General features: G+C 47.3%; 12 protein-coding genes across 12 annotated transcripts; 6 read left to right on the forward strand and 6 right to left on the reverse strand.

The window, feature by feature from the left end:
* Positions 1–191: 191 nt before the first annotated feature.
* Positions 192–5,949, forward strand: J056_001306 (DNA-directed RNA polymerase II subunit rpb1; the record flags this gene model as incomplete). Its single annotated transcript, XM_009270866.1, has 11 exons — positions 192–226; positions 273–327; positions 377–483; positions 542–633; positions 683–753; positions 803–1,042; positions 1,097–2,790; positions 2,839–5,471; positions 5,523–5,606; positions 5,654–5,695; positions 5,744–5,949. 11 exons carry the CDS (start codon positions 192–194, stop codon positions 5,947–5,949), a joined length of 5,259 nt encoding a protein of 1,752 aa, XP_009269141.1.
* Positions 5,950–6,132: 183 nt separating this feature from the next.
* On the reverse strand, positions 6,133–6,405 carry J056_001307 (uncharacterized protein; the record flags this gene model as incomplete). The annotated part of the gene is made up of 2 exons (XM_009270867.1): positions 6,133–6,150; positions 6,199–6,405. 2 exons carry the CDS (start codon positions 6,403–6,405, stop codon positions 6,133–6,135), a joined length of 225 nt encoding a protein of 74 aa, XP_009269142.1.
* A 113-nt stretch (positions 6,406–6,518) lies between these two features.
* J056_001308 (uncharacterized protein) lies at positions 6,519–6,813 on the forward strand (the record flags this gene model as incomplete). Its single annotated transcript, XM_009270868.1, has 3 exons — positions 6,519–6,590; positions 6,637–6,750; positions 6,796–6,813. 3 exons carry the CDS (start codon positions 6,519–6,521, stop codon positions 6,811–6,813), a joined length of 204 nt encoding a protein of 67 aa, XP_009269143.1.
* Positions 6,814–6,942: 129 nt separating this feature from the next.
* Positions 6,943–10,731, forward strand: J056_001309 (Sn1-specific diacylglycerol lipase alpha; the record flags this gene model as incomplete). The annotated part of the gene is made up of 3 exons (XM_009270869.1): positions 6,943–7,321; positions 7,364–10,386; positions 10,444–10,731. The coding sequence occupies 3 exons, from the start codon at positions 6,943–6,945 to the stop codon at positions 10,729–10,731; spliced, it is 3,690 nt and encodes a 1,229-aa protein (XP_009269144.1).
* A 431-nt stretch (positions 10,732–11,162) lies between these two features.
* On the reverse strand, positions 11,163–12,807 carry J056_001310 (Cytochrome 61; the record flags this gene model as incomplete). The annotated part of the gene is made up of 3 exons (XM_009270870.1): positions 11,163–12,435; positions 12,495–12,613; positions 12,664–12,807. The coding sequence occupies 3 exons, from the start codon at positions 12,805–12,807 to the stop codon at positions 11,163–11,165; spliced, it is 1,536 nt and encodes a 511-aa protein (XP_009269145.1).
* A 504-nt stretch (positions 12,808–13,311) lies between these two features.
* On the reverse strand, positions 13,312–14,043 carry J056_001311 (Protein ras-2; the record flags this gene model as incomplete). The annotated part of the gene is made up of 4 exons (XM_009270871.1): positions 13,312–13,833; positions 13,878–13,932; positions 13,978–13,987; positions 14,037–14,043. The coding sequence occupies 4 exons, from the start codon at positions 14,041–14,043 to the stop codon at positions 13,312–13,314; spliced, it is 594 nt and encodes a 197-aa protein (XP_009269146.1).
* Positions 14,044–14,319: 276 nt separating this feature from the next.
* On the forward strand, positions 14,320–14,865 carry J056_001312 (ADP-ribosylation factor; the record flags this gene model as incomplete). The annotated part of the gene is made up of 1 exon (XM_009270872.1): positions 14,320–14,865. The coding sequence occupies one exon, from the start codon at positions 14,320–14,322 to the stop codon at positions 14,863–14,865; it is 546 nt and encodes a 181-aa protein (XP_009269147.1).
* A 118-nt stretch (positions 14,866–14,983) lies between these two features.
* On the forward strand, positions 14,984–17,325 carry J056_001313 (putative acyl coa dehydrogenase 6; the record flags this gene model as incomplete). The annotated part of the gene is made up of 17 exons (XM_009270873.1): positions 14,984–15,016; positions 15,066–15,084; positions 15,135–15,157; positions 15,203–15,219; positions 15,269–15,361; positions 15,408–15,511; positions 15,559–15,617; positions 15,667–15,785; positions 15,835–16,059; positions 16,111–16,144; positions 16,193–16,466; positions 16,521–16,798; positions 16,859–16,960; positions 17,008–17,086; positions 17,138–17,158; positions 17,203–17,243; positions 17,302–17,325. The coding sequence occupies 17 exons, from the start codon at positions 14,984–14,986 to the stop codon at positions 17,323–17,325; spliced, it is 1,545 nt and encodes a 514-aa protein (XP_009269148.1).
* Positions 17,326–17,761: 436 nt separating this feature from the next.
* On the forward strand, positions 17,762–18,652 carry J056_001314 (Endoglucanase-7; the record flags this gene model as incomplete). Its single annotated transcript, XM_009270874.1, has 1 exon — positions 17,762–18,652. The coding sequence occupies one exon, from the start codon at positions 17,762–17,764 to the stop codon at positions 18,650–18,652; it is 891 nt and encodes a 296-aa protein (XP_009269149.1).
* A 273-nt stretch (positions 18,653–18,925) lies between these two features.
* J056_001315 (SET domain-containing protein) lies at positions 18,926–20,224 on the reverse strand (the record flags this gene model as incomplete). Its single annotated transcript, XM_009270875.1, has 1 exon — positions 18,926–20,224. The coding sequence occupies one exon, from the start codon at positions 20,222–20,224 to the stop codon at positions 18,926–18,928; it is 1,299 nt and encodes a 432-aa protein (XP_009269150.1).
* Positions 20,225–20,316: 92 nt separating this feature from the next.
* Positions 20,317–21,687, reverse strand: J056_001316 (uncharacterized protein; the record flags this gene model as incomplete). The annotated part of the gene is made up of 2 exons (XM_009270876.1): positions 20,317–21,490; positions 21,536–21,687. 2 exons carry the CDS (start codon positions 21,685–21,687, stop codon positions 20,317–20,319), a joined length of 1,326 nt encoding a protein of 441 aa, XP_009269151.1.
* A 103-nt stretch (positions 21,688–21,790) lies between these two features.
* On the reverse strand, positions 21,791–22,406 carry J056_001317 (Protein wos2; the record flags this gene model as incomplete). The annotated part of the gene is made up of 3 exons (XM_009270877.1): positions 21,791–21,871; positions 21,920–22,304; positions 22,351–22,406. 3 exons carry the CDS (start codon positions 22,404–22,406, stop codon positions 21,791–21,793), a joined length of 522 nt encoding a protein of 173 aa, XP_009269152.1.
* Between the last annotated feature and the right edge of the window lie 645 nt (positions 22,407–23,051).

Here is a 23,051-nt window from a genome sequence, read left to right on the forward strand (position 1 = left end):
TTAAGGTAGCCACAGTTGGTAAGCGAAGATGGGGAATTGAGAGATGGCCACAGATAGCCAGTGATAGCCAGTGAGATGACCACACAGCCAAATATCTACTCCCACGCTTCCCCCACCTACAAACCCTCCAGAGATGGTCGTTGAGCTCCTTGATCCACTAACGCCATCACGTTGGCGACAAAAATTAATAAATGAGTTTAGGACATCAATTCAGTCACAGCGCTGCGTTAGTATATTTCGCAAAGGCGTGTGCACCATCTCACGCCTCTTAGCCCAGTGAAAGGGATCAAAGAGGTCCAATTTGGTTTGATGAGCCCGGAAGAGATGGTAAGATGGGATTTCTTTCTCGATATCTCCCACGCTTATCACGCCCTAGAAATCTCTATCCGTCGCTCATATTGTCCATCCTGAAGTCATCGATGAAGGCACAGGGAGACCGCGTCAAGGCGGCTTGATGGATCCGCGTATGGGTACTATCGACAGGTCAGTCGCAGTCGCTGCCGAGACAGTCCAGAGACAGTCTCTAATGCGTCTTCTTTAGAAATTTCAAGTGCCAGACTTGCGGTGAGGGTATGGCTGAGTGTCCAGGCCACTTTGGCCATATTGAATTGGCAAAGCCTGCGTTTCACATTGGTGCGTGTCTCTCTGTTTTATAAGCAGGTCAACTAACCCATATTCACAGGCTTTTTGACAAAGATCAAAAAAATCATTGAAAGCATCTGTGTTAACTGTGGTAGACTGTTGGCGGACGAGGTGAGTTGAGACGGCTTAGAGCGCTCTCCTCTGCTCACTTTCCACCCAGAACGATCCTGAACTTGCTAAGATACTACGCACCGTTCCCGTTGGAAAAAGGCGGTTCGAGTCTGTTCACGCCTACTGCGCCAAGATAAACGTATGTAAACCAGACGAGCCAAATGAGAACGGTGAGGATCCCGCAAATCTCCCGCCAGGCCACGGTGGCTGTGGTCGTCTACAGCCTGCAATTAGGAGGGAGGCTTTGAAGCTGTTTGCTGTCAACAAGCAGCAAAAGAATGATGAGGAGGTGCGTTACAGCTACTTCTACTACTCCAAGCTCTAATTTACTAATTTGCCTTAGGATGACTCGAAAGCTCAGCAGGATAAGCGTCAACTCACGGCTGCGGAGGTTTATACTCTTTTCAAGAAAATTTCAGACAGCGACATCACCAATATGGGTCTATCGGCTGAGTTTGCTCGTCCCGACTGGATGATCATCACCGTACTCCCAGTTCCCCCTCCTCCCGTCCGTCCTTCCATTGCCGTCGATGGTGGTGCAACTCGTTCTGAAGATGATCTTACTTACAAGCTTGCTGATATTCTCAAATACACCGCATCTCTTCGTAGATTTGAGGCAGAAGGTGTTCCTGTACACATTATCAGCGAAAATGAGCAGCTAGTCCAATTTCACGTCGCTACGTACATGGACAACGACATAGCGGGTATACCACAAGCAATGCAGAAATCAGGTCGTCCAATTAAATCCATAAGAGCTCGTCTGAAGGGTAAAGAGGGTCGTTTGCGTGGTAACCTGATGGGTAAACGTGTAGATTTTTCAGCTCGTACCGTCATCACTGGTGATCCTAACCTCGAATTGGACGAGGTTGGTGTCCCATTCTCTATCGCCCGTACCCTCACCTATCCTGAACGCGTCACTCCTTACAACCTACTTTATCTGCAGGAGTTGGTCAGGAATGGTCCCACCCAATACCCTGGTGCACGGTATGTTGTGCGTGACACTGGTGAACGTATAGATTTGCGTTATAACAGACGTGCCGATACTTTCTTGCAATTCGGCTGGATCGTCGAGCGACACTTGAAGGATGGTGATTTTGTCCTCTTCAACAGACAGCCTTCGCTGCACAAAATGTCTATGATGTGTCACAGAGTTAAGCTGATGCCTTACTCTACTTTCAGACTGAATTTGTCCGTCACTCCACCCTATAATGCTGATTTCGACGGTGATGAAATGAACTTGCACGTACCTCAATCTGAAGAGACGAGGGCAGAGATGAGCCAAATTGCAGCAGTTACTAGACAGATTGTCTCTCCTCAAGCCAACTCTCCGGTTATGGGTATTGTCCAAGATGCACTCTGTGGTGTGAGGAAGTTGACGCTCAGAGACACATTCCTCGATAGCAAACAAGTCGCTAACATTCTAATGTGGGTTCCTGGATGGGACGGTTTAGTACCAACGCCTGCAGTACTCAAACCCAAGCCTCTGTGGTCGGGTAAGCAAATACTGTCGCTGTGTATTCCACGCGGTATCAATGTATTCAGGTCGAATGAGGCCAAGTCTTCAGCCCCAGTAGATGATTCGGGTGTATGTATCGAAGATGGTAACATCATGTACGGTGCGATCGATAAATCCACCGTCGGTAAATCTCAAGGTGGTTTGGTACACGTTATTTTCCGCGAGAAGGGTCATATCGTCTGTAAGGACTTCTTGTCTGGTCTGCAGGTTGTTGTTAATTATTGGATGCTGCACCACGGTTTCTCGATCGGTATTGGGGACACTATCGCCGATAAGTCTACCATGGCTTACATCACTGAACGTATTTCCGACGCTAAAGACAAAGTCAAGGGGATCATTCAATCTGCAGAATCTGATCAATTAGAGGCACAAGCTGGTATGACTATTCGTGAATCATTCGAAGCCTCTGTCAATATGGAACTGAACCAGGCTCGTGATCAAGTCGGTAAATCTGCACAAAAGTCCCTTAAAGACGACAACAACGTTAAACAAATGGTTGTTGCAGGTTCCAAGGGTTCTTTGTGAGTGTTAATTTGGTTGGTTTGCACCCCACTCACTAATCTCTACAGCATTAACATTTCTCAAATGTCAGCTTGTGTCGGTCAGCAGTCCGTCGAGGGTAAACGTATCCCGTTTGGTTTCAGATACCGTACACTGCCTCACTTTACCAAGGACGATTTCGGTCCAGAGTCACGAGGATTCGTCGAGAACTCATATTTGCGTGGATTGACGCCATCCGAGTTCTTCTTCCACGCTATGGCTGGTAGAGAAGGTTTGATTGATACAGCAGTGAAGACAGCTGAGACCGGTTACGTTCAAAGACGTTTAGTTAAGGCGTTGGAGGATATTATGGTGCACTACGATGGTACAGTGAGGAATTCTCTCGGTGACGTTCTTCAATTTGCCTACGGTGAAGATGGTATGGATGGATCTGTTATGGAAAAGCAGCACTTTGTTGGTATGTCTGCTAGCGATGAGGAGTTTGACCGCAAGTTCCGCATTGATCTCACCGACCCATCTCGTGACTTTAAGCCTGGCTCATTGCGTGTTGGGTTGGAATCCACCGAAGGCTTGCAAGCCAAGTTGGATATGGAGTGGAGGCAGCTCGTCGATGATCGCGTAATGCTTCGAGACTTCATCTTTAAATTCCGTCCAGGCGATTCTACACTCCCATTGCCACTGAACATACGTCGTACTATCCAAAACGCGCAGCAGATCTTCCGTATTGACCGCCGTCAACCCTCAGACCTGGATCCAGGGTCAGTGGTGGATGAGGTGCATGCACTTTGCCGTAGACTAGTTGTCATTCGCGGTAAGGATGTGTTGAGTCAGGAGGCTCAGAACAATGCCACAATGTTGTTCGCTATTCTCCTCAGGTCTTCGTTGGCTGTCAGACTCATCATTGAGGAGCACCGTCTTAATAGAGAAGCGTTCGATTGGGTTATTGGTGAGATAGAGACTAGATTTAATCAGTCTATCGTAGCACCGGGTGAAATGTGTGGTACATTGGCAGCACAGTCGATTGGTGAACCTGCGACGCAGATGACACTTAATACATTCCACTATGCTGGTGTTTCATCGAAGAATGTCACACTTGGTGTACCTCGTCTAAAGGAAATTATTAACGTAGCTACAAATATCAAAACTCCATCTCTAACTGTATTCCTCGATGAGATGACTTCAAGGGATGTTGTTGCTGTGAAGAATGTACAGGCAGAGTTAGAACACACGACACTCAAGACTATCACAGCAGCTACGGAAATTATTTACGACCCAGATCCTACAACAACAATCGTAGATGAGGATAGAGATTTCGTCGAGGCATACTTTGCCATTCCAGACGAAGAGGTAGCTGCGAACATTGACAAGCAGTCGCCATGGCTACTGCGGTTGGAGTTGGATAGAGCCAAGATGTTAGACAAACGTCTTGAGATGAACTTTGTTGCTGGGAAGATCGCTTCGCTGTTCCAAAACGACTTATTCGTCATCTATTCGGAAGATTCCGCAGAGAAGCTCATTATCCGTGCTAGAATAGTTGGAGATGATCCATCGACTAAGGAAGATGATGGTGTATCTGAGGATGTCTTCTTGAAGAAAATTGAGAACAACATGTTATCAAACATCTCATTGCGCGGTATAGAGGGTATAACGAGGGTGTTCATTGTCGAACGTAAGAAGGAGGTGATAGCTGAGGGTGGTAGATTTGAAAGACAGCAAGAATGGGTTCTTGAGACTGATGGTGTCAACCTCTCTGAAGTACTCCCAGTTAAGCATGTGGATGCTACGCGCACGTACTCGAACCACTGTCAAGAAATATTCGAGGTGCTTGGTATAGAAGCAGCGCGTAATGCGATTTTGAAGGAGTTGCGTAACGTCATTGAATTTGACGGTTCTTACGTCAACTACCGTCATCTGGCGCTATTGTGCGATCTGATGACTAACAGAGGAAGACTTATGGCTATTACGCGTCATGGTATTAACCGTGCAGACACGGGAGCATTGATGCGTTGTTCGTTTGAAGAAACAGTAGAAATTCTTCTCGAAGCAGCTGCAATTGGAGAGAAGGATGATTGTCATGGTATAGCTGAGAATGTTCTTCTTGGACAGATGGCACCAATGGGCACTGGAGCGTTTGATGTTACACTCGACATCGATATGCTCAAGGATGTAGTTATCGATGCTAAACTTCCAGCACATCGCCTTAATGCGCAGATGGCAGAGGGAGCGATGGTTATAGATGAGCAGGGCAAGATGACGCCATATGCACATGGGAAGAATTCATACGAGGCGCAGATTATTGGAGATGATACAGCACTGTTCTCTCCAATCGCCGCATCAGGTTCAGATGAGTCGAGTAAGGAATACTTGGGATACGGTCAATCGCCATTGGTTACGGGAGGGGCAACTTCGCCAGGTTACTCACCATCGAGTCCTACATGGTCACCGACGAGCCCTGGATATGTGCCAGCGACCTCGCCAGCTGTCGGAGGAGCTGTGTCTCCTTGGGTACCACAGGGAGGAACCTCACCTGGGTATTCACCTTCAAGTCCAATGGTTGGGATTAGCTCGCCTTCTTATAGTCCTAGCTCGCCAAAGTTCAGTCCATCTAGTCCGACTTACTCGCCTGCGTCGCCTAGCTATAGTCCAACATCGCCGCGCTACAGCCCAGCTAGTCCGGCATACAGTCCATCTTCTCCCAAATGTAAGTTGATCTGGAAAGTAACTGAAGGAATAGAAGCTGACAAATTCGCAGACTCGCCAACATCGCCAAAGTACTCTCCAACATCACCACAGTACTCACCAACGTCACCACAATACTCACCGACATCACCTAAATGTGAGAGGAAAGTTTAAGACATGGAGCGATTGCTAACGCAGCAGCAGATTCACCAGCATCACCGGCGTACAGTCCAGCCAGTCCAGGATGTGAGTTGAAAGAGATTGTAGATTGTAGAGATAGCTGACAAAAGACAGACTCACCTGCATCGCCTGCGTACTCGCCAGCGTCGCCAGCTTACTCACCGGCGTCACCAGCGTATTCACCGGCGTCGCCTGCATATTCACCAGCGTCGCCTGCATACTCGCCAACGTCGCCAGGAGGAGCGACAGGGGTTAATGGGGAAACGAAACCAAGTTGGCAGACAGGCAACACGTCCTCAGGGCCAAGCTGGAAGACGTAAGTGGGAGGCAGAAGAGGGGAGAAGAAAGAGAAAGACGATAAAAGAGAAAGATATTGTAAATTTCTATTTATGTGTAAAGTGTAAAGTGTAAAGCGTGCTGCGCGTTTGCATGTGTATCGTGAGAGTAGATTACAGTGTTATAGAGTATTTTAATGCAAAGGGTAGTTGATATAATATTCGAATTTAGCATTTCCGTGCGAGCTGTGGAGTGTGGGGTTAGACAGGAAGCTGGGACAAGGCACGACAAACCTCCTGCTGAGTTAGATTGAGTGAAAATTGCTGTGGCTGATTGTTGGATACGATATCGAAACCCTTTCTACGTGGTGGCTGGGTGTGCTGCTTGTATGCATTAAGAAATGGGTTCAGCTTGGTTGACTTTGGAAGAAGACCACGACGAGGGAGCTGTGGGAGCTGTGGGAGTTGCTCTGAGTGGCAGTGGCTGGCTGTGGAGTTCATATTTATGTTATCTTGATCGTCGTGGAAATGTGGGGAATTAATTTAATTATGTCGACATATTCTCGTTGGGGATACGCAACCCAACGAAACGGTAAGATTGCACGAGAACACAAATGAATTACAAAAGCGGAATGAAGAGAATTTTAAAGATAAACGGCCCAAATGATTTTAAGAAGGTGCTCCTGGTCTGTGAAAGTGCTCTCCATATACCAACCAACTCACTTCCCACAGAGACCACATATTACACAACACAGCCACCAGCAATCCCCAGACACAGCTAGCAATGAAATATACAAGCTACGTACCCGACTAGATGACATCTCCGCTAAGCTGGTCGAATTGAAGGTTATTCCATCTCTTTGTGTTGTGATACACTCTAACGCGCCATAGACAGGTGGCATTAACTGATTGTGTATTTGAGTATTTGTTTATTTTCATTTGTATTCATCTCTGTTCATCTCCTATCTCCCACCTTACATCTCCCACACCGCTTACCGCCACTCTCCCGCTCACCACGATCATCCTATTTGATACCCAATGGAAACGACTAATTCGCCTGATAATCCCAGTCTATCATTCTTGAATGCCTCAACGACGCTACTACCGCACAGATTCGCTCAATCCGTCACGGCGATATCGCTATCAACCAAATTCAGCCTACGCACCGCAGCATTCCTAATAGATTTATTCCTGCACGGCTTTAGAAGCACGACGACGAGCTCTATCGATATCGCACGCAGAGCAACCATCTCCGCCATCAATTCCGCCCTCCGAACTTACGATCCAACTACCGGTGACATAGATCTCGAGCATCTGTCACTCTCAACAGGCTTAGCTGCCTTAGGCATATCTTGCACGTCCTCCTCTAACCCTGATCAAGTCCACAGGAAGCTCCTAGAAGGCTACACTGGCTTGGGTGCGTTGTCTCGCTCTTATTACAATGTCTCACCTCCATTAGGCGTTTATCTCGTTCACCACTCTTTCACTCTCGCTGAGCTTTTCGCCCACGCTGGCTTCTACCTCACCCAGAAAACTCTAAAGACTTCCTTCTCCCTCGCCGAAGAAAGCGTTTCAGTTTTTGATGGCATCTTCGGCTCCAACGAGACTAGCCGCGCTTTGTCTGCCATTATCAGCTTCATGGGAAAGCAGAACGAGGCTCCGAAGCATATGTCCTACTTGAGCTGGATCGTCGCTCTCACAAAGGCCTTCACTGCGTTTGCTTGTCTCCAGAGCGCAACACAGAAGCGGATTCTCGAAAGCCAGAACATGAAAGTCGTGTGGGATTGCGTTGTGGTCAATAGATCCTTCAGCGAGGTTAACTCTAAGAAGAAAAAGTCAATCGGCGATACACTCGCTAGTTTAGCCACCATGCTTGAGTCTTATAGATACAAGAACTTGTCCAGGAATTCTTCTGCTGCCTCTCCAGGCGACCGGTCGCCTGGAGAGCATCAACGTGAGCACGCACATCCACATGGAAAAAGCATGCATCACTCCATCTTGAAGAAGAAGAGTGGTAATCTCTTCTCGTCGCGTGAGGCGACGACTTCCACTGAATACCGCACGCGCAACCTCTCCCCCGATGAGCGCAACCAACTTATCAAAACCCTCACTGATCTGCTTGGAGAAGATGCGCACATTGATACACAGGAAACTAACGCATCTCAAGACACACATGCCCCTTGCGAGTGTGCGGAAAGTGACGAAATGATTAAGAAGACCATCTGGGAAATGATCACTGAGAATGAGGAGCAGATAGTCACAACAGAAATGCGCAGCGAGCTGGCACAGGCACAGGAACACGAGCAGATGCAGACACAAACACAGCAGCCACAGTCACTACACCCTCCCACGCCCCACTCCCACCAAACAAATACCATCCACTTTCCATCTATTTCGACCTTCTCCAAATCAGCACCCCAGACGCCTTACCAAGAAGATATGGATACAGACGACGGGCGCAGGGAGAGAGAAACTATGTCGTACTTCCCACACTACTCTAACTCGACCAGCTGCCTACCCGGACTCAGCACTGAAAGCCAGGAGTATTCCGTAGCGAGTGAGTCGTACGCAGATACGCTTAGCCACCCTGGTGAAAGCAGACAGCGTCTCCAGAATGTGCTGCGTACAGTCACCACGCGTCTTACGCAGAAACACGTCGCGCGCAAGATTGAAATAAGCGGCAGGAAGAGAAGCGGGAGTGGGAGTGCTGTTATCAATCGCAAAACATCCACACCGGAAATAAGTATGATGAGAATGACGAGCTCGGATAAAGGCGAGGGTAAGAAGAAAATGACGCTCCCACATACCCGCACAAAGTCTATCAGCACACACACACATCCTAATCAATTATTACAGGGAGCGGAGAGTTTGTCGCTAGGTATTACAGACGGTCTCGCGCGGAATGGTTTTTCACAGAATGACCAGCCCCAAAATATACCATCGCCTCATACACCTAAACATAATATACCCCCACCCAGTACGCCTACACAGAAAATCCTCGCACCCCACACAACATCTCCCCAGAAATCACCAGACGCACCACAAGCACCGCCGTCGTCGCCCGTGTGTGCACACACGCGTGGAAGCACCAATTTGAGCCCATCTGCTACAAATCTATCAACACTACCACCGTCAGCCATACCGCCGACGCCAACACCACCAAAAGACGCTGTCGAATCGACCTCGGAAGGTGTTTACTGGCCGCGCGAGCATATTATCAAGAACATCCACCGCTTTATGCGCTACTCCTCGGCAGCGTACGGCAAGTCATTTATGCGTATTCTTGGTATCGGCGGGGATGCGACAGCGGACCACACAGACACGTCTGCGCACCAGCAACACATCAACCACCACGCATTTGCATACCACAATAACATACCTATCGACGCAATTCTTCTATCGTCTTACACTAATCCCTATGATAATTTCAAGAAGGACAGCGGGAAGATCTACCCGCTGGTGCACTACATAGCGATTGACCACAGTGCGCAGTCGATTATCCTCACCTGTCGCGGCACGCTAGGGTTCCAGGACATACTAGTTGATCTAACGTGCAACTATGCGCATCTGGACTTAGATGCAGGATCTTATGACAAAGACGGCTACTATGCGATACACGAGGGAATGTTAAGCAGTGCTTATCGACTAGCACACTCTCATACGGTGCTCTCTACAATTCGTAGGGCGCTACTCGAGTATCCCCGCTATGGGTTGGTGCTCTGCGGACACAGTCTAGGCGGTGGAGCTGCAGCTGCGCTAGCTTTGCTATGGGGCACGCGATCGGATGTGTTCGCAACGCAGGCACGCAATAGAGGTATGTCATTTAATGTGAAAGCGTCGACCACTTTCGTCACGGGATTTAAATCACTCTTGCCGGAAGGTCGCTCGCTTAGCTGCTACACTTACGGCACACCATGCGTATCCACTCCTGACCTCACAGCATATGCGCGAGGTCTTATCATTAGCGTCGTCAATAATAAGGATATTGTCCCCACACTCTCACTCGGTTTGCTGCACGATATGCGCAAGATGGCTATCATGTTGCATGAGGAAGAGGGCAACATTACGGATGAGATTATTGGCCGCGTGCTCGGGTTCAGAGGAGAGAACGGCTTACAGAGTGGCGAAAGTAATCGGCGTCGGAGTGATTCAAACGGAATTGAGGGTGCGCGGGGTGGGAGTGGCGATGTAATTGAAACACACCGCACAGATACAAACAGATACAAACACACTCACCCGACTGACAAAGTAGATGAGATGGCAGAGGACCTAGGTACGCCAGCCGACACACTACGCACGATAACACACCAAGATGCAAAGGTGGGGCACACCTCCAACGCTATCCTTAAACCTGGTTACGTAGATCCAGCGCTAGTTGCAACGACGCCGCAAGCCGACCAGGAGCTCAGCGACTGGCTCTGGAGTTTGAAGACAACGATCGGAGCTGACATGGATGCGGTGAAGCTGTATCCGCCGGGCGAAGTGAGTTAGATGGAGCGTCTTTAGCGGATTGTGTAAATCGGCTGACGATGATTGCAGGTGTTTGTCGTAGAGAGGTCCACGTGTCTAGTGACGCTGGAGTGTGGCGGGGGCGAGAACGGTGAGGAGGAGGGTGAAGGTGAGCTTGGTACGGAACAACACACCCACTCTCACTCTCACGCCTCGCCCCAATATAAACAGGAAGCTCATCGCGTTATTTTGAGATACTGCCAGGATGTGGAAAAGAGGTTCAACGAGCCGTTCTTTAGCAAAAGCATGTTCACGGATCATAGCCCCGTCGAGTATGAACGTGCGACGCAGCTCTTGTTTGATGGGATAGCGGGGTGATGAAGATGGTGATAGCGATCGCGATGGTAATGATGATAACGTTAGCGATAGTAATGATAGCGATAGTAATAAAACCTAACAACGATAACAACGATAAACATAACAAAGATAATAATACCAGCAACGACATTAACACTCCAGCATAACTACAGCATTTCTCGAGCACTTCACACACTTGTAACATTAGGCAATAGCTTATATATCAATCTTTTTATATTGTTTGCGTATTTTCTCAGTTACAAAGAAATAAATCTATGAGAGTAAAAATGAAGTATTAAAGGTGTAGTGAGTAGTACTATAGAAGAGGGTGGTTGGGGGCAGTAGTATCGAGGTTAAGTAAGGGGAGAAACTGCGCCAAATATAAAGTTAACGATGCCGAGAGGTGAGAAGGTTGTAAAGGTTGTGAAGAATCGAGACAGCAAACCACCCACTCAAGCTATCGACTCACGCTTATTAAACTTAGCGACAAAGCCGTCTTTGGGGAAAATAGTGGCAATGACTTCAACATTGTGAGATTGAGGAGTAACAATGTGTTCCCAGTCCATAAGGACGCTGGCAGACCCAATGAGAGCGGTCATATGCAAAACGGCGTATTCCTTCCCGAGGCAATGATGAGGACCATGTCCGAAAACGAGATAGTTAGCAGCAGCTTTTTCAGCATCGCTCGGATTACCATTAGCATCAGGAAGCCATCTTTCTGGCCTAAATGACTCAGGGTCGCCATACACTGCCGGATCATGAAGCGAGGGGTAGATACTAGGAATGAGCATAGTACCTTTAGGTACAGTGTAATCAGCGTTGATAGGGAAAGGTTTTTTAGTGAGATAAGGCACCATAATAACAGGAGGCTTGATACGAAGAGATTCCTTTATACAAGCGCGTGTATAAGTCATCTGGTCGATCATATCGAGAGTAGTTGGTGAATCTACATCGCCACCACGGACACGATATTGCTCTTCACGTACCCGACCCAGTACCTCCGGATGATCAGCTAGTAATTGAAAGATGTAAACAACACCACTGGTCATGGCATCCTGAGAAGCGAATAGGAATGATAAGACAACCATAGCCATTTCGTTATCGGAGAATTCGCGCGCGCGTAACACTTTGCTTGAACCATCTGTATGAGCGTTGTTTTTAGCCTCGTGCATCGCCTTCGTCCAGTGGTCAAGCAAACACTCTGGCTCTGCATCATTGCTCATGCGCTCCTTAGATTGAGCGGACGCATGCTCAAACCATTTAACAGCCACTTTGCGTGCTTTTATCGCTTTGTATACCTTAGTACCAGGCCAAGCGAAGGGGAAGTTGACCAGCTCGAGCGCGACGGTAATAAGCCAGTATTTGGCACTGATATCGTCTTGCGCATGCTGGGGAATGTATTCGCCACAAAAGACTTTTAATGAGGTTTCCATGTTGAGATCGCGCATGGACATCATGTAGCTCTTGGGAGTGGCATCACGCGTCCACTTGTCAAAGTACTTGCGGTAGATGGACTCTTGAATGGGGAGATAGCTGCTTAGTGCGCGGCGGGTGAATAATACGTTGAGGCCCTTGCGGTAGTCGGAATGCACCTTGCCGTTGAGGAAGACCCAGTTGTTAGGATCGAGAACCTTTTTGGCACTGGCTACGAGACACGGCTCGGCGTAGGAAGCGCTGCTGAATATTTTGCGACTGTACTCGTTCTTGGCAGCTTGGACGATGAAGCTAGAGAGTGTGGATGTTAGACGGGGGGCGATACAATGAACTAGATAAACCAGACTAACATATTGAAAACAGAGACTGCAGATAAATCACCCAGCTTCCATCCAGACATGTAGTTCTCCAGACTAGGATTTAAACTGTCGGCGAAACGACCAATAATGGGAATAGACCAACTGGGACCCTGTAAAGGAGGTTAGCGGATATATCAACAAATTAGCACTCAAAACACACGGGCAAATGACCCTTTTTGTACTTGTAAATGGCCTGCTCGAGGATGAGCAGCGAGGCAGCAACGGCGAGAATGGCAGTAAGGAGAGGCTGGCTAGTGCGCTCAACGGGTTGAGCGTCGGTATAATAGCTTTGCGTTGAGTTCATCCGTCGTTGTTGATGATATCGTTGTCGTTGTCGTTGTTGGTGAGTAAGATCGGATGAAATCAGGCCATTTCGGTTATGATGAAAATGGCGTTGAGAGTGTTTGTGGGAGTGCGCATGTGTGTGTAGTTTGTGTATGTGTGTGTCTTTATATACTCTGCTCTTACCAATATAACCAGCTAAAATTGTAGTAATGTCTTGGCTTACATAAAAATAACGCCAAAAATTACGTGAAAATGATGAACATGTGTGTATATTTGAGTGTATTAGGTTTATTCAAAATGAAAATACCTCAATTTGATTAAGAATTTAATGGTGAAAGTTGGCATATATTTTGATTACATGTGTGCAGGTGTGCATGTGTGCAGTTGTACATGTGAGCATACAAGATAGCTTGAATGTAAGCATAAGAATAGGAATAAACAGGTATAATAAAACAAATCAACGTATTCGCGAAGATGGGAGAGATGGAGAGATGGATGGATGGATGGATGTTGTCAGGAACTTCTAAAGGATAGTACATCTTCGTCTACGTTGATTTCTTCTATAGGGCTGAGCAGGATGTTGATTAGTAGTACCATTGACACTTTGTCTCTGCCGCCTAATCTCTCTGACGACGTGAAAGAAAGCTCTTTCAACATTAACGCAAGTTTTAGCAGAAGTTTCAATCATGGAGCATTGTAACTTCTTTGCCATGAGTTGAGCCTCTGATAGACTAACTTCACGCTCATAAACCTTGTCACACTTATTTCCAACAAGCATCAGTGGTATGTCATCACTCTCCTTAACACGAGTGATAAGATTACGGAATTTATCGATTCTATCGAAAGTGGAACGTGAAGCAATTGAGTAGACGAGTAAGAAACCTTCGCCTTCTCTAATCCATTGATCGCGTAGAGCAGTATACTCCTCTTGACCGGCTGTATCAAGAACTTCAAGTAAAGCAGGGCTATCATCTAAAACAACTTGCTTTCTGTAGCTGTCTTCGATGGTTGGATCGTAGGTTTCAACGAAGGAGTTCATGCAGAACTGGAACAAATTTAATTGGTGAATTAGAAAGTGCGCTTACTCACCTGTACAGTCAGCGCAGTTTTACCAACACCACCATCACCCAATACACTAAGTTTACTGAGATGTGTTAGTAGTGGGCGGGCTCAAAACACTTCAACTAACTAAGGCGTGGCTTTTGACTGGTGTATTTGTTAATAGATGTAGATTACATTTAAACATACTAACCATTTTCTGTGTGTTTGTATGTGTTAAGAGAGTAGCATCTTACACACAGAGCAAACCAACTAAAATTTAAATTTGAAAATAAAAAACACCAATATGATCATATATACTGTATATTTAACAATATGAATTTATAAATCCGTTTAAATTACTCATTTTATATTTATATTTGAATAACTGAGCTGGCTTTTAGCTCGCGACGCAGCTCCTTTAGCTAAACCAAATTAAGTGTAATTGTGAGTGGCTCGGGATGTATACCCACGTATTCTAACAACCACAGAAATGGGATTATCTGTTTCAAAACTCCTGTCCACTCTCTTTGGGAAGAAGGAGATGCGTATCCTGATGGTTGGTCTTGATGCTGCTGGTAAGACTACCATCCTCTACAAGCTCAAGCTGGGCGAGATTGTAACCACCATCCCAACCATCGGTTTCAACGTTGAAACTGTCGAATACAAGAACATATCCTTCACTGTCTGGGATGTTGGTGGCCAGGATAAGATTAGACCCCTTTGGAGACACTACTTCCAAAACACCCAAGGCATAATCTTTGTCGTCGACTCAAACGACAGAGATCGTGTCACTGAGGCTAGAGAGGAACTCCAAAGAATGCTCAATGAAGATGAGCTTAGAGATGCCCACCTCCTCGTTTTCGCTAACAAACAAGACCTTCCAAACGCAATGAACGCCGCTGAAATCACTGACAAACTAGGCCTCCACTCCCTCCGCCAACGCACCTGGTACATTCAAGCTACATGCGCAACCTCTGGTGATGGCTTATACGAAGGCTTAGAGTGGCTTTCAAACAACTTGAAGAACAAAATGTAATCCCCCTCTTTTCTTTTGATTATTTCATCATATCCTGGTATTTTCGGTGTGTTTTGTGTCTCGTGTATCCCATGTGTTCCGCGTGTACCTCCCTACAAACCCCTCTTGATCCCCAACCATGAAGACCTTTTCAAGAGAACAAGTTGCAAACGTGAGATAATCGTCAATCACCTGTTTACCCCACTCACACTCCCACACAGCACAATTCCAAAGGAGATTGTTAGCCTGGCTTATAACCGGTAATACCCTTTCTCACGCTCTGTATTCAGTGTGGATCGTTATCGACAGCACCGTGTGTCCATCTCTTGCCATCTCCTAATATCTCCAATTCCCTTAGATCTACGACGTTTCCAAGTGGGCTGCATCTCACACGCCACCTACTCACCCACTCACTCCCGTACAGATTCATCAACATCCATCCAGGCGGCGCTTCCGTCTTCTTCGACGACGATATCGCTGGCCAAGACGCTACTGAGCAATTTTTCAACCTCCATCGGTTCGTTCTCTTTGATTGTTATCTCACCCTCACCGTACCCAACCAGCCTCGATGTCCTCGAAAAACCTCAGTACAAGCGCCTTATCATTGGCCAAATTGAGAATGAGAAACCTGTTATTAAGTTCCCTCAACCAGGTGATCTTTCCGAGGGTGTGTCATGTGTCTTGGTGTTTCACATTCCATAACTCTTTTTACAGTACCATACGGCGAGCCAAGCTGGCTATCGCAAGCATATCACTCTCCATACTACAAGGAGGTGTGTCTGATTTCTACTAATCATATCACTTCACTCACCACCTTAACAGTCCCATAAAGCTCTGCAGAACTGGATGAGAAAGTTCGTAGACACTGTCATCACCCCTGACGCTCTTGCACGCGAAAAGGATGGCAAACGATGCTCTGATGGTGTTGTCGAGAAAATGGCGTGAGTTGGAAATTTTTCACGAAGTACTCCCTCACTTTTCACCATGCAGTCAATACGAAATCAATGCCATGCGTCTCGGCCCAGGTAAGCATCTTCACGGCCGCACCCTCGCAGAAGGCATCGTAAAGCCAGAGGAATTTGACTATCTCCATGAACTTGTCATCAACCAGGAACTCGTCCGTCACGGCCAGCGTGGATATGGCGATGGTTTGCTCGCTGGTATGGTTATCGGTCTCCCACCTGTCCTCAATTTTGGAAGCGATGAGTTGAAGGCGTGAGTATCAGTTGAGCGGCAATAATCACGCACCCCTCACATATACTCCAGCCGCATTATCCCTCAGGTTCTCTCCGGCGAAAAGGTAAGACACGCCCCATTATTATATCATGTCTCACATCAACGTGATCAGTTCATCTCACTCGCCATCAGTGAGGCTTTCGCAGGCTCTGATGTCGCAAACCTGCGTACGACAGCAGTCAAATCTCAAGATGGCAAACATTGGATCATAAACGGTACCAAGAAGTGGATCACAAATGGCACCTTCTCCGACTACTTCAGCGTAGGCTGCAAGACGGAGGGAGGTCTAACAATGATCCTCGTAGAGCGCACTGAGGGTGTATCTACGGAGCAAATTAAGACATCGTACTCTACTACCGCCGGAACAGCGTACATTACATTCGATGGTGAGGGTGGTGTTTTTGAGTGAATAACATAGAGCCCACTAAAACACTCAATAGATGTCAAAGTCCCTGTCGAAAACACTCTTGGTCCTGAAGACGGTGGGCTGCTCGTTATACTCTCCAATTTCAACCATGAGCGTTTTGTAATGGCGACTGCGTCGACGCGTTCGATCCGGTTCGTTGTTGAGGAGTGTTTCAAATGGGCCAACCAGCGTAAGGTGTTTGGCAAGACTCTCCTCGGCCAGCCAGTCATCCGCTACAAATTAGCAGGCATGGTCGCCAAAGCTGAATCCTTGCAAGCTTGGCTTGAGTATGTGGGCTATCAGATGACCAAGGTGGGTGGGGTTTGTTAATGTTGCTACTTTCGCTCATTAAACACCTCCTTATCGGCGCAGATGACGTACAAGGAGCAGTCGAAGCACCTCGCCGGTCCAATCGCGCTGCTCAAGATGCAGTGCACAAGGGTCGAGAATAGTGTTGCTGACGATGCTGTACAAGTGGGTTTGTCGGTGTCCGATGACCCAACCGTCTCACTCCCTCGCAGATCTTCGGCGGCAGAGCTATCACGCAGACAGGCATGGGACGCAATATTGAGATGTTCAACCGCACCTATAAATTTAACAGTGAGTGTGTACTCTATTAATAGCACCACACAATTAACAACACCCTTCCAGGCTTACTCGGTGGTTCTGAGGGTGAGAAGGAGTATTTACACACGCGCGATGCTGACGCGAGACAGAAATTTTGGGTGATCTTGGTATACGCCAGGCTATGAGACAGGTGCGTGTGCAGCAGTATCTTTCATGTCACTCATCTCACATCACTAATATCGCTACAGATGCCAAAGAGCGCACGTCTCTAGCACCCCAGCACGCTAAACAATCTTGTATGTATAACTAATGATGATTGATACCTCGAGAAATATGAAGTTTTCAACTTTTGGATTGGTAAGACTGTAACTGATATTGAGGAGGAATGAATAGATAGAAATAGAAATAGAAATAAGGGATGATCATGTTACAAGGGAAGAAAATATTTTGCATCCCCTATAGCAAGACAAATCTGGGTTTTAGATATGTCGCACCCGCTCTGTTTGCACTCGTATGAGGTATTCCAAAAATCAGGAACGCACGTGAATTTTCAGCGGACAGTGCAGTCTGGAATTCTTCAGACCGAATTGCAGCTTTTTGATCAACCATCGTTTTCGAAGTAAAAGCAGGCTTTTAGCGAAGACATTCATCAAGTACCGACAACCTACACACATACAGACAGACACGTATAAACACACTCATTTAGAAATGCTATCAAAACTCGCACTCGCTTCTCTCGCCGCTTACGCTAGCGCACACGGTATAGTGTCGCAGGTAATGGTCGGTGGCCAGTGGTACAACGGAGCCAATTACGGCTCAACAAATGACAACTCCCCTGTACGCGGATTCCCTTACGACGGAGGGTATGTGCCATACTACAACGTGAACACAGATGACATCGTTTGCGGTGCGAATGGCCACGGTTCTGTACCAGTAACAGCAACTGTCAATGCCGGCGACGACGTGAAGCTCCGCTGGCACGGTGACCGTGGTCCAACTGGGGACTACTGGGGCCACTACGAGGGTTCTGTAATGGACTACCTGATGCGCTGCGACGGTGATTGCAGCAACTTCCAGACAAGCTACGGCAATGCGCGCGTGTACAAGATCTGGGAAGCTGGTCTCGACACATCTCAGCCACGCCCTGACCAAGGTTTCTGGCCATCTCGTCCTCAAGGTGATGGTTTGTGGGCAATGGATGACATGTCTCGTAACTGGGGATCATGGCACACAGTAACCATCCCAGCCACAACCGCACCAGGCCAGTACATGCTGCGTCACGAGCTTCTCGCTCTCCAGGCCGCATCGAACCTTGCAGGCACAGCTGAGACTCCAATCGGTGGTCCACAATACTACCCTGCTTGTGTCCAGCTCAATGTCGTCAACAATTCCGGCAACGTTGTCTACCCACCTGAAACTCCAGTCAGGGAAATCTACAGCACTGGTGACGCTCAGGTCAACATTTACACTCCTGCTCCTAACGGTATCGAACATTTCGATATCCCTGGTCCAAATGTTGTCAACACCTCCCCTTACAAGCGCTCCGCTCGTCGTGCTGATCGCCACGCACGTCGTGAGGCTTTCGGTAAGACTCACTAAGCGGTGTGCACAATGTGCATTCACCGGCGCTCTACCAGTAAATATCAGTGGGAACATTTATTGGTATACTTATTTATATTTCACTTGATCTTTCTTTGTTCTTCTCTGACGTCTGAACTGGTTTCAGCGTCTTTGTCTTATTGTTTTCTATACATTCGTTTCGCGTCGGTCACTGTATATGTGCACGAGTGTTAACAACAAAATATCCATGCTTAATATAATGCGAATACAATAATGCGTATATAAAATGCGCCCAACACGCATGCTACCATGCTACGCGGACAGACGCTCCAACACCTCCTCGATGGCGTCAACAGCGCGTGTAAGGATAATTACCTGGTTTGTCAGCAGCGACTGCAGCATGACGAGCACACTCTCTCTAACAGTGTCTCTGTTAGCGAGGAGTGTCTTGAGGGTCTGCGACGTGCTCATAGCCTTATTCTCGAGCATGTGAAAGAGTGCAGCGTGGAGATCGAACTCGATGTCCTGGTTAGTAGAGGGGGAGTCATCGAGAGTTTGCAGGCTGCATGCGCCTTCGTCGCTGATGTTCTCATCAGCCAGTGAGCGCATCAAGAAGCGCAATCCCACTGGCATGTTCTGCGTAAGTGAGAGGTTGAATGTGCATAGTGAGCCGTCTTCAAGCAATAGATTCCACTTGCGTAAAAGGTCTTGCTTGCGCTGCGAGAAATCCATACCGGCACCGGCACCTACCTTGAATGGAACTATGTCGTACTCAAGGTTGTCAACAGCGAAGCCATAAGCTAGAAGGAGCTCATTGGTTGCTTTGGCCCCGTAGTTGTTGAATACCTCGCTACCCTCTAAGGCACCGTGCGGCAGACTGATGGCTATTTTGGAAGTGCGTGTATAGATACTATCCTTCCACACCACTGCCGACATGGGCTTGTGGTTGCCTATGTCCCACAGAGGGACGAGCATCGGTGTGCTACTGCCACTCGTATTATCACTGCTACTCATGCTCGTGTCTGCATTTCTGCTCCCACTCCCGCTTATCAGTTTCGAGGGGAAGGAGCGTGAGGAGAGCATAGTGAGAGAGTGCTTGAAGACATCGTACGAAAATGACGCTAAACCATTAGATGCCAGCCAATCGGTAACGACGACGTAATCCCTTTGCCATTGCAACTCTCGCTCCCGCGTTGTGTTGTACAGACTCGTCGGCTGCGTGTACTCGAGCTCGGTGGGTGTCCAGTAGAGAGTCGTCAGCGTGCTTCCTATTGGCTGAAGCATAGCGACGTATGCGCGGTGCTTCAGTGCTCTTTGCAGCGAGTCGGGTTGGTTGTCGTAGTTGTAGTGCAGCGCTAGGTATACGACTACGAGGATATCCTCTCTTAGTGGCGTGTAGCTCAAGGCGTGGAACAGCTTCCTGCAGGAATCACGCGTTATGCACACACCCTCTGTCACACTGACTATCTCTGTCTCCTGCGCTATGTCTTTCTTCGCTATCCAACTGTAGCCAGATTGGGGAGAGTACGCAATGTCCATGTCGTCGTGTAGTTCACAGCCATTCTCCTTGAGCCAAGCTTTGAAGTTGTGGATGGTGGTAGTACGAGACATACTCGAAACAAGCCATCGTGGGCGGGAAAGAGCGAAGAAAATGTCTATAGAATGAAGACGTACAAGATTCTAGTGCCTTTGTTTAACTTGATTCACTTGGGATCCTCCACCCCCTTATACTCAAACACAGTCCTTCTCAACCTCTTGAAAGCTTCCTCGGCATCTTCTATCGACGCCATCGAGTAGCTCAGCCGTGTGTATGGGGTGACACGCGGAGTTGGGTAGAAGACCACACCTGGGAGGGCAATTACACCGTTGTTGATTGCCCTCTCTTTGATCACTTCGTTGCTGTCGTCGCAATCCAGTTTAAGCCACAGGAACATTCCGGCAGTTGGGGTCACCCAGCTAGCGATATCGCTCATATGTTTAGCAGCTGCGCCCTCGAAAGCGTCGCGCTTGACTCTATAGAAGTCTGCAACTCGCGCCACATGGTTGAGCAGTCCGTCTATTCCCCAGTGCGCAAATAATGCCTGTACTATAGCCTGTGATGTGGAATTTGGTTGAAGATTTGCAGCTGAAGTGTGCAGATCCATCGCTTTAATTATCTCCTGTGGTCCTGTTGCCCAGCCAATTCTGATCCCCGATGAAAGAACCTTGCTCATCGAATCGAGTCGCAGAACTCTGCCGCGCTCCCCGCCGAGTTGCTTCTCCAGTGCAAAGTAAGAAGGCACCCTCTCACCGTCGAAAGTGAGGAAATAGTATGGATCGTCTTCAAGAATAAGGAAATCGTGTTTGCGTGCTAGGTTGAGTATATCTACTTTCCTTTGTTTACCGGCAGAAGCACCAGATGGGTTGTTACCAGTGGGGACAGTGTAGACGAGTTTTGGGCGTGGTTTGTCTTGTGGCCAGTTGTCCATGACTTGCGCTAGTTTCTCAGCGGACATGCCCTGCTCATCGCACTCAATCTCAACAAACTGAGCACCAGCGATGGTCATTTCTGGGATGGCGCCCGTGTATACAGGTGACTCAATAAGAACGTAGTCACCTTGCTCAATTAGTGCAGCACATGCCTTTGTGAAAGCGTCTTGGGAACCGTTTGTGATTGTGATTGCGAAATCATCCTCACCTGCCTCACAACGACGGCCGTGAACGTGGTTTTGGAGGTCAGAAACGAATTTGTGAAGTCTTGGTAGACCACATGTAGCAGTGTACTGTAATGCCTCCGCGAGATCTGGACCTGCATTGATTTCAAGTTTCGGGTGGGGAGCTCCCGGGGAAACAGGCTTAAGGGAGACTGTGATGTTTTCAAAGGGGAATGTTTCTGGGCTGAATAGGTAAGAATATTGCGTATAAACCACGCATTCAACTCACTTTGGTTTACCAGCCAGCAAAGAAATCATACCAGGCTTATTCTCAAGCGGGAAAAGGGCTCTGATAGCTGATGGGTGTCTTGATTTAGCTTGGGCAGTGAGCCAATTATCGTAATGCGTTGAATCCAGCTGAGAAGAAGGTTGACAAGTCATTTCTCGTCGTCGATAAGGCTCTATAAGATTGGGATAGCTTGTAAGTGTAAATTTAAAAATGAAAAATGCATCAAATATCAATCAAATATCAATTAAATATCAATCAAGGCTTCTTTTCTTCATCTTCTTCTTCGTCTGGCTGCTCACCACCGCCGCCTTGTGCTTGGCCAAGTTGTTGCATCATCTGACACAAAATTAGCTCTATTTAATCAAAATCGCCAACACCACTCACAGCTTGGAGATCCATTTGACCACCACCTTCACCACCAGGCATATCCATACCTTCCATAGGGTTTGGCTCTTGTACACTGTCTTCCTGCTCGTCCTCATCGACGTAGAGTGACCAATCAACGATAACAAAAGGAAGCTTGACTTTCTCCTTCTGCAAGCGTGGCCAGTACTCAGCTCTTGGTGTGGATTTGAGCAGCGTGAGTGTAATACCCTTACCAGTCCTGTTTACTCTGATTGGCTTGTCGAGTACGCTATCAAACAAGTTTATCTCAAATCCATATTCCTTGCCGTTTGATGTTGCTTGAAAGCTTATCTTCTCCGGAGTCAAATCGAGCTTTGGTGTGCCTTCAATGTCACTCAAGTTAATAGTGACGAAGAGTAGATTCCTGTGCAAATTGTTAAGCGTGTAAAACACACAATCCTTTCACTAACTTCTCTGCTTCAGTTTCTGAGCTTCTTTGCGCCCACTTTACTTCTGGATGTTGCATAATGATCGTACAAGTTGAAGAAACTTGAAGAAGCTTTTTGATCGTTTGGCGTATATCCTCGTAAATACTTCGCTTTATATCATTTATTGTGCAATACATATCACTCTCCAACCACCCGCTCCTCTTCCTCTATCACTCCGTCTGTTTTGCTAACCACTTGCGTCATCCGCCGTGGCCCAATGCCTTCATTTTCTCGTAATGCTAAATGTATAAACTTTTAAAAGCCTTATAGGGATTACGCTTTGCCTTAATTACTCCATGATAAAATAAAGGCAAAAAGTCTTAATCAGATTTTGCTATTGAAGAATTGCGCTTTAGGTGAACAGTATTAACTGTTACAATTAGAATTATATATCAGTTCGAAATAATTCAATGGGAGTAGCTGATATCGAAAGGTTGCAGGTTCGAGCCCTGCGTCGGTCACCACGGCCGGCTGGCTCAATGGTAGAGTATTCGACTACGGCTAAAACTTTTGTTTTTACTGTCCATTTTACAGCTCTACCGGAATTATCTTTACAGACGCGTTATTATGGGCTAATATTTATATATTTTTGAGTTGCGCGTCTTCAACTAAACGCTTCTTTTCTTTTCGTTGATTTCATGTATAAATAAGCTCTTACGCGTGCGCAAGTGTAAGCTAGACGC

The sequence above is a fragment of the Wallemia ichthyophaga genome (assembly GCF_000400465.1).
Source record: "Wallemia ichthyophaga EXF-994 unplaced genomic scaffold scaffold14, whole genome shotgun sequence".
In the NCBI taxonomy this organism is placed as follows: Eukaryota; Fungi; Basidiomycota; class Wallemiomycetes; order Wallemiales; family Wallemiaceae; genus Wallemia; species Wallemia ichthyophaga.